This window comes from Chrysoperla carnea, chromosome 1 (assembly GCF_905475395.1).
Source record: "Chrysoperla carnea chromosome 1, inChrCarn1.1, whole genome shotgun sequence".
In the NCBI taxonomy this organism is placed as follows: Eukaryota; Metazoa; Arthropoda; class Insecta; order Neuroptera; family Chrysopidae; genus Chrysoperla; species Chrysoperla carnea.
In genome coordinates this window covers 118397868-118408127 of record NC_058337.1, presented here as the reverse complement: position 1 = coordinate 118408127, position 10260 = coordinate 118397868, and the positions used below count along the sequence as shown (strand labels likewise).

The following is a 10260-nucleotide window of genomic DNA, read 5'->3' as shown; positions in this document are numbered from 1 at the left end:
CACAGAGCTTCCGCATATCCAAATATTGATGAATGATATGACCAACACGTTCCTTTGATATCTTTAAGGCCTCTGCTATCTCGATCAACTTCATTTTACGGTCATTCAAAATCATTTTGTGGATTTTTTTGATGTTTTCGTCGGTAACCACCTCTTTCGGGCGTCCACTGCGTTCACCGTCCTCCGTGCTCATTTCACCACGCTTGAATTTTGCATACCAATCAATTATTGTTGATTTCCCTGGGGCAGAGTCCGGAAACTCATTATCAAGCCAAGTTTTTGCTTCCACTGTATTTTTTCCCTTCAGAAAACAGTATTTTATCAAAACACGAAATTCCTTTTTTTCCATTTTTTTCACAATAACAAAAGTTGCTTCACAAAAGACGCTCTATCTCACAAACTAATTGACTTACAGACGTCAAATTTTGACACGAATCATTTGAAGGTTGGTACTATATAAAAATAATATGCATTTAATACTAGCGACGCCATCTATGTGTCAGACCGGGGACTTATCAGCCAACCTATTAAAAAGGCGATATTTCAAAGACTGCATAGCCCACCGTTAAACGAACTTGATTTTTGTATTTTTTAGATCATAATTACCCTGTAGTATATACCAAGGTTTCATCAAATTTCGAAACAAAAATTTACTCCTTAAGAAAATAGCAAAAAATCGGAAAACAAACTAAAAATTAACAGCATGATAAGTTTTAAAATGTTTAACTACTAAATGCTCATGAAAAATTGCCTCCTCCATAAAATTCTCCGGATTCACGCTTAATTGCTCAGCTCATACATGCTTAAAATAAATTTTAAAACACATATTTAATGATGAACTATAATTAATTCATTATTTATCGTTTTTTATACAATTTTTATATTATTTGAGAATTTTCGCACTTATCCCATTAAGATACTTTTACGTTATTTAATACATAAGTGATATTTATTAGAAATGAAGATTGACCTTTCCCTCGAGTTTGCAATATAAATCGAACCGATTTTAGTTGGTTTATTTTAATGAAGTAAATGCGATAAATTCTTTCTTATTTCAAAATATACATAAAAGATTTAATAAAGAGCTCTACAAAAGATCAAAAGAAAACCAGAAAGCAAACTATGTCTTACAAATTTTTATCCTAAAAAAATCCTCTTTTCGATGTATCCTACATGTTGTTTTTCAAAAAAGGAATCTAAATAAACTATTAATATTATTAATTGAAATAAAATGTTAATTGTGATTTGAGTTAAACTCGAAAAATAAGATAAAATGCGGAGGGCGCCCATGCGCAATTATTTTAATTATGAAAGAAAAAATTTTATTTTTATTTTACGCGAATTCCCGAATTCATTGGCATTGTCCTGAATTCATCTTCATATGTCACGGATATAAGTGAACATTCTTGAAATAAACAAAATTTATTTTAACAAATATTTTTCTATATTTAAAAAAAAAATTACATTTAAAAAACAAAAGTTTAAAATACATTGCATACATATTTACAATATTTATACATTTCAATTAAAATTCCGCCCTTAGGAACTGTGTGACAGGCGCGATTAAAATGGCAGTTCTGCAGCTGACATCACTTTCACTAAGGCCAAAACGGTTTAGTAAAATTTCCAACTAATTTAACTATTTCAATTTACCTTTCGAACGATCATTAACCATGTAAACAGGGTTGAAAATAAAGAATAATTTTCAAAGGTTTTCTAGATTAAATATGCGTCCTTTACTTCAATCATAAAGAACAATAATAATAATAATAAAAACTAATGTATACTTGCCCGAGAGCTAGTAACACTGAATATTGTTAGCTGGCATTGACATATGTTGTAGATCAATCCAGAAACACACTTTTCAATATGAGCCCCTCTCCTCCTCGAAGTTGTAGGAAAATATGCATGATCTAAATCAGTTGTCAAAATCAGTGTGGATTTGTAGATTAACCCAGAGCTACACTTTTTCTCACAATTTCAAATTATCCGAGTTATACTGAAGTTCGTTACCCCCTGTAGAAGTATACAACTTTGATGGCAGTTAGTGATTCCTCAGCACCACTCGCGAGGATCAAAATCAGTTCTGAGTATATCTACAAAGTCGCACTGATTTCAACTTGTTGTTTAAAATTTTGAGAAACGAGTGAGGAGACAGAGCCAATCTACAACATATGTCAATGCCAGGTTTTTGGCAATTAACGAAATTCAGGTGTTACTAGCTCACGGACTACATATAATATTCTATAATTAGATTTATGCCAGAACTTTCATGCCTCTGGGATTGTTTGTTACATGACGACAAATTCGTTTCCAATTTTTCATAACTGCTCCGATTTTGTCGTCTATGCCATGTCTCATTTGAGCGTATCTATCGAGTATCTGTAGACATTTAGCATCCCAGGTATCGGTAATCTGTTTTTTTTTTATAGAAAACATTATCGCTATATAGAGTGCTAAATCTCTAAAGGTACGCCGACACTCAAAAGATTTCCTGTCTTCGTTAATATTTTACTTTCTAAAAGTATCATGTTAAAATCTTAAACAATATCTAAGTCATTTTAATAACATTATTTTCTTAACTTAAAACCAAACTTCGTGCTAAATTTTTTTTCTACATTATTCATACCTTTTGTGGTAATTATTTAGAAATAAGTCAATTTTTTATATTGACGCAAATAAGAAATGCGATCTCTTTTCAAAATAACCTCACGTCTAAGCACTATTCGATCGCTAATTAGAGATGGAGAAGCTACTTTTCTCTTCTAAAGGCAATCGAATACGTTGCTTACGATCACTTGCAAATCCTTTTTTGAGTCACATTGTCAAGTAACATGAGTTTGTGACATTTTTCATAAATGTTTGACTTTATTTAAATAGGTTTCGTTATTGTCATAGAACAATTCGATGATCTATTATCATTTCAAGACTTGACATTAATGATGGGGAATACCCATTCCACGGGATAATTTTTTTTTAAATCTTTGGAAGAAATAATAAATATTTTTGGTATGGATATCGGAACACAGGGACATTCCAGGGAACTGTGAAGCTAACGAGCTTTCTAGAAATGACGCAAGGCTGTCGGACAGAAGCATCAATAGGCATCCGGGAGTTCCATTTGTGAACTCTAAACAGCTCCTCAATTAGGATATCTTAAATATATATTTCCGATAATTTGGACTTAACGTAGATAAATCAAGTTTCTTTTTCGATAAGTAAATTCATTTTTCTTATTGTTCACGGACTTAAAAATTCTTTTAAAAATTGATAAACATAAGGATGATAAAGTTTACAGATATTTAACATTGTATCAAATGTAACTTCTTGTTTTTTACTAATAAAATTCACAACATAAGGCATTAAAAATAAATTCATATGAATACCATAAGAAAGTTTGTTTTCGTTGATAAATGATCTCAAATCAGTACCTAAATATTGTCCTGTATCTGATGAAATTTCCACGCTTCTGCCATTAAATATCTTCAAAAAAGTTGTTATGTATTTTTTGATTACTTCGAATACCTCTTTTGCATCGGGTGTCTGTAAACAAATAATTTTATAAATAAAAAGACTTTTTTTGAGATACTATTATCAAAGTCGTGATTAGTAACTTTTTCCTCTACGAAAATTTTTATAGTCGGGGATTTATCTTTTATGAGATCCGCAAAATTTTCAATTGCACGAAAAATTTAAAATTGACGAATATTCATCGAAGACGATATTCAAATAAGAAGAAAATTGATTATAAAATCATAAATAAACAAGCCGTGGGTAGGGTCTGGTGTGACCCCTGAGGCCCACACGAATAACTTCCCAGCTTAATAAATAGTTATAAAAAAAACTTGATCTGGAAAAGACTCGATCGAATGTTATAAAATTATTTTCGGATCATATTGCCGTTAGACCGCTTTGATCGACACTTCAAAGAAATTGATATCATTTTTTGCTCGCGCGAAATCGATCAGGAAGAATTTAAAAAAACTCGACCAACTAGATCGAATGTTATGAAATTATTTTGGATCATATTGACGTTAATAAGCTTCGATCGACACCTCAAATATAATTTTCCGCTCTTTTTAAATCGCTATGTCTTGACGAAAGCACTGACTTCATTACAACTGCACGTTTAGCTGTTTTTTGGGCACGTCTATGGCCTAATTAAACATTTCTATACAAAAAATGGAACGTTGATACATAAAGATTCGCCACCCCTGTTCTAGATAATGTTTCTACAGTGTTTTTCCGCGCAACTAAAACAAATTTAATAAAAAATTTTCAGGGCTTCTGAAAGAGAAGTTCCCCGCTATGAACATTTCCGTAGTGGGAAAAACATTCAATTTTTCTAAATTAAGCTAGTTTGTGTTCTTTTGACATACTTACATTTTCACAAATTTCTACATATCGTAACAAAAGTTTACAACATGAATTGACATGATGAAAGGGCATACCACCCAAACATGCGTATACAACACAGGGTGGTGGTGCACATATCACAAAAGATTCCAAATGACTTTGTAAATCATATAACGTGTGATGTAAATTTAATATAGAACCTAGTAAACCATCTTTATCTAATTTCATTGCTATTAATGAAAAATCATTGATCCATAAACAAAGTTTTCTGAAAATTTCCATATAGTCTTCTTGTTGAAGGTCCTCCGGTAATGGAAACGGTTGCTTTAATTCCGTTAGTTCAGGATATGCACAAGTTGTTACCTATTCCGAAAAAAGCATTCTTTTTATTGGTAAATTAATCACTTTGATTTTCCAAATCGATCAACATCTTTGTTTTATAGTAGTAAAAAAAGATAAAGACGATAAATATTTATACTTACAAAATTGACAACTAAATTCGATAGACAATCAATCATATCTAATTGATCGCTTAGTAAATACCGGTGTGTGAAAACATCAAGGAAAGGTTCCAATAATTTTGTATGTAAATCATCGAATGAAGTAATCACCGTCCATGACAGTAGATTTAAGATAATTTGATTTATTTGAAAATTTCGATAGTGATTGAAATATTCTAGAATTAAATTTGATAATTCTGGAATACCTTGTTGTGCACAATCGTATAAATTGTTTATCGATTTAAATAATTCTTTTAAGTTTTTTATTGATGTGGGAGTAAATTGTGAAATTTCTGAAAAAAAATTACGAAATATTATTTTGTCCATTTTTATTAAAAATTTGGATTCGACACAAATTGAAACATTGTATTGTAGAGAGAGTGAAAATAATTTTTAAAAGGACCCCGCAATAGTAGATAGGAAAATGGCTTTCTGCGAAACTTTTTCTAACCCATCCTAAAATGTTCTTTGGATTATTCTAATCAAAAGCTCTCACGGCCACAAAAATTTTTAGCAAATAGTTTTCAAGCTACGGGCGTTCAAAGCTACGAATATATTATATTGTTAGTGTATGACGTGGAATTTGCCAATGTTCAAATACCAGTTTGAATGTCCCGGCAATGTACTTTATTCGTCGCCAATAGATGCCAGGAAGAGTCATATTTTGCAGTCTATGTTTCAGTTTTTCCTGAAAACACGGATAAAACGACGTTTTCTAAAAATGAAACCTAGTTAGATCGATTTTTCACCCCTAAGCCCCTTGCATACTAACTTTTAGGAAAATTGTTTGGCATAAATCGGTATCCACCTAAGTTCTTATTTAATAATGATATCTCACGCCGGAAAACTGCCCCAAACAATCAACCCGATTTTATAAATTCTAAGAAATAAAAGTTCTAAAAAAGGGTTTTTATTGATAGATTTTTTTATTACGGGGGGCGCTAATTTTTAAAACTGCCTAAGAGCGCAAAATTTCTTAATCCGCCTCTGATTTCTTTTTTCTTTTTTTTTGTTTGTTTGTTTAGAATACACATATTCTATTTCCTTTTAATGACTAGAATCCAATTTTTAATTTTCATACTCTAAACAAAAACTTTTCATACTCTAAACAACTGGAATAACTTTTTTATTGCAAGTTTTCTTACCATATCGTAATTGTTGTTGCAGGGAATAAATAAGTCGTTTTTTTAAAACTGTATCATATTCATGGGTTAAAAAATGTACACCAGCAAAATTGTTTAGCAATGCCATAGAATTTGCAACATTTTTCGCAGAGCATTTTTCACTATGTAATTCAATTAAACTGTAAAAATAAAAGAAAAATTTAATTTTGCAGAAAATACAGATTCAATTATTATTAAAATTAGATTCAGGGACGGTGGTAACGTGAGAATAAAAACCTCAAACAATTTAAAATCTCATAACCCAAGGGAAGTGATTTTGATATTTAAATATTAATTTATTTTTGAGTTATACACAAAAGCCGGCTTATGAAGTTTATTACGTAAATGCTGCCTTTGCATTTCAGGGTTATAGCGTCATTCTTTCAAAGTTCTCGAAATTCAAATAGTCATCACTCGAATCTTATTCCACCGTCTCTGATTAGGACTTACTTGTCGTATTCAATTAATGTTTTTTCCGCGAAATTTGTATCATATAAGGATCCTACATTAACTAACGATAAATCAGGTATTAATTTTATTAAATCTTTTTTATTAGCCTAAAAAATAAATAAATAAATGTTTTTTCTGCAATTCATTCAAAAATTTATGAATTGATGAGTCTATATTAAGTGGTACTTTTATTCGGCCACAGTTGGAGGAGGCCTATGCCAAAAGGCACACCGAATTGAGAGACATCGTATAAACTTTTAAAAACTCTGTATGACAGTGCAATATTTCAAAGCCATATTTCTATAAATAACGAGAATATGAGAGTCTTCATCTTAAATGCGACACACTGTATATTTAAAAAAATTCTAGCACGACGACTTTTCCAAATAAAAATTACCACTGAACATAAAATCATTCTAATAAAATCTTACATTTGCCAAGCGCCATTGAATATCAACAGATACATTTTCGCTTAATGTATGTGATGGCTTAACTTTTTCTAAATCATTTCGAAAATTAATTGGTAATAAACGAAATGCATGTTCTATACTATATGCAGGTATTCGTTCAGGTACTAAATCTGGCCGCAGTGATTTTATTAACGTCAATAGACAAGTTAACGATTTTGGAACGGCGTTTGTTTTAAATCCCTCTTTTATTCGTAATACTAATAAGCGTAATAAATCATTTGGATCTTTTGTTAGCATGTAAATTAATTGGCATACTAACGGAACCTATGGAAGAAAAATATATTAATTTTAATTGTGGAAAGGGAGCTCTCAACGATTTTCACAAATGATACCTGAGCATTTCGAGACTACTAGCAACATAAAATAGGTAATCTTACGAATGAGTTTAATTTGGGCTTATTTAGCAGATACAAAGCAATTGATTCGCATCAACTTTTAACCAATAAGAAAGGTGATATCATACATCATTGCCTCTAACCGTGTATGGTTGATTTTTATAGGCTTTGACGCGCTATATTTCTGCTGAGCAAATCCGATGATCGCCGCGCAACACGCAAAAAACAAACAAAAAATTATTCAATGGCACGCCAAATTTCATCAGAACAAACTAAATGGCAGTCAATCAATGAACTTCTATACGATGTCTTGAATAATGGCTTGAATTACTCAGGAATTACCACTCTCTCTTTTTCAAGCGAGTTACCGCTATAGGATTTTAATGCTAGAAATTTTTACGGCTATGGGATTTTAACGCATTTGGAGTATAACTCCCAATTTTGTTGCATATGAAAAGAATAATATTAAAAACAATGAAAATCGATGAGAACATCCCAGTATTTTTTTTAGAAAATAAATCTTACCAGGAGGGATCCCGACGTAGATAATAATTTATAATAATTGTAATAAAAAGTATCGATTGCATCGTAATTAATTAAATTATATTCTAAAAGACCTAAAATTTCGAGAAAAAAAATGTATTCTTTATTATATTTTATTCAAATTTAGACAACGATAACTTTTATTTTTTATGGAACCTCAATGGTTACCGCAACCAGACGTGTGTTTGCCAATGATACGTTAATAGATTGGGGTGTTTAAACACGATAATGTATCGAACGGTTACCTAACGTTAACGTTACCTTTAGCAAATTTTCTTTAAAAAGCTTCTAGAACGTCCGGTAAAAAAGCAAATTAAAGCATTTTTACATAGATAACGAGGTTGTCGAAGCTGGTGAAAAATGTACAATTTTTTCCTGTGATTCATTCGCTGATTCACGGGTTGGCTGTGCCTTTAATGGGATCCAGTTAGCACGGCCCTGCGGGTTTTTTGGGATTTTATGAATCTATGATTGCGTTTATTCACTGATCCTCAAAAAATCTGAGAAAACCTCAAAAAAACTTAGATAATATTCTGTTTACGCTAATCATCTCCTCAAAATTATCTAAACGGGAGACTCAAACTAAACACACGATAGTGGCCGAAGAGTCTCTTTCAATTTATTCTAATGTATATATTATAGTCATATCTCCGCATAGGAGATCCGCCAATAACATTTATTTAATGTTGTAATTTAATAAGATATTTACGGTTTCAATATTCTGTCTAGTAACATACAAAAACAAGAAATTATCGTTGCTATCGTAACCGGGTACACAAATATCCAATATTGATCATCATATCCTGATAAGGTAGAAAATTTTGACACAAATTCATAGAACATCCTGTATTGTGTACCAGCTTACATACGGTTATAAAATATCCTTACCTATAATATACTGTAAAAGAAGTTTACATTTTGTGGGTTTTATTTCGTGTTTGTCTAAAACATAAATTATAAGATTCCTAGAAGTTTTTTTCGATAAAATAGTATCAGGTATACATTTGAATAGTTGCTCCTGGAACAATTTTACACCTAAAATTCAGTTAGCGGGAATGTAAATATCGATTAATTAAAAATTTTCAACTTTTCTAATCTTACTTAAATTTTCCTTTATAATAATTCTCCGCAGTATTTTTTCGACATCATCTGCTGATTCAGATGAAATTGTGCCACTCATTGCACTTAAAAAACATTAATTCATTAAATTGCAAAAACTTTTCAAACATTTCTGTTTACACTTCAAACTTTTTTAAAAATACAGAAGTACCAACATTTAATTATTAAAACGATTCGCTCTGTTGCTACCGTTTCGTTACCATAAATAACCGACAATCATAGATGTCAATACATAACATAGATTGCTACAACATAGTATGCAGATTATAGACTTTTTCATCGATTTGCTTTTGTTTCGGAAAGTTGTCAAAAAACTATCCAACTAAACAAAATCTAATATATAATAGCTTTATCAAATAGCGGTTTTTTTTTTCAAAGATAGAAGATATGTCACATGTCTTTACTTGATTGATATCTGTTCGAAAGGAAAAAGAATCATTTTTTAAATGAAAAACCGGGCTTTTAAAACCCTATTCAATCGAAGAAATAAATAGTCCTCAATATTCCTTCGTTTTGAATTCTTTTGTTTTTCACGAAAGGTATATAATATAAAGAGTACAAATTGTACAAATATACAACCGTAGAGTTACTGCTCAACTAAGAAACAAGTGATCTATGAATTAGGTATATATAGGCTTATTAGGCTTATTTTTAATATTCTTTATTTTTAGATTATATTGAGTTCGTAAGAATTTTTTGTAGAGCCTGTATGAAGGACGGTAGAAACCTCCATACTTATCATTTGCACTTGCATAAATGTGCAGTGCGTCAGATTCACAATGTTTGGATCCGAAATCTTGAATTCATCAATCCTGAGAGAGATCGCGGCGGAGAAGCTTTAAGGCTACTGCGTAGCGTCTGTTCTCGACAGAATCATATAGCTTCATCTGCTTAAAATAGTATCTCTTACCCTAAGTCGTCTTGCCTTCGGGTTACAGGTTGTTCTCAAGGAGGACACAGGGGACCTCCTTTTCTAGGTGTTAGGGACCCATTTGTCGTACCCCTCTTATGTTTTATTATTATTATTACACCTTCTTTCAATTGGCTTTAATTAAATACAATTTTTGATATAATTTTATTAATGACATCAATATTCTGAAAACGTAACTAGGTAGAAAACTAGGTCTATACATGTTAGCAATCTATTTCCGTATATATAGCTGTAGAAAAGGAATTTATTAAAAATAAAAATCAATTTCTCAAAAACAAACCGTCGAATGTTACATTGAATTTGTTTTGATTTACCATTTCCAATTCTCAATCAATAATTATTATCAACATTTCTTTCCCAAAGAAAATTATTAAATATTCGTTACCATTCGAA

General features: G+C 31.0%; 2 protein-coding genes across 2 annotated transcripts; both read right to left on the bottom strand.

Moving 5' to 3' along the window:
* Positions 1-1479: 1479 nt before the first annotated feature.
* Positions 1480-5038, bottom strand: LOC123305252. Its single transcript, XM_044886916.1, has 4 exons — positions 4839-5038; positions 4384-4719; positions 3432-3543; positions 1480-1598 (listed from the first exon to the last, which is right to left on the bottom strand). Exons 1-4 carry the CDS (start codon positions 4872-4874, stop codon positions 1564-1566), a joined length of 519 nt encoding a protein of 172 aa, XP_044742851.1. The 5' UTR covers positions 4875-5038; the 3' UTR covers positions 1480-1563.
* LOC123293887 lies at positions 4877-9058 on the bottom strand. Its single transcript, XM_044874872.1, has 8 exons — positions 8919-9058; positions 8706-8852; positions 7800-7891; positions 6901-7203; positions 6470-6576; positions 6002-6159; positions 5063-5149; positions 4877-4887 (listed from the first exon to the last, which is right to left on the bottom strand). The coding sequence occupies exons 1-8, from the start codon at positions 8995-8997 to the stop codon at positions 4877-4879; spliced, it is 984 nt and encodes a 327-aa protein (XP_044730807.1). The 5' UTR covers positions 8998-9058.
* Positions 9059-10260: the final 1202 nt, after the last annotated feature.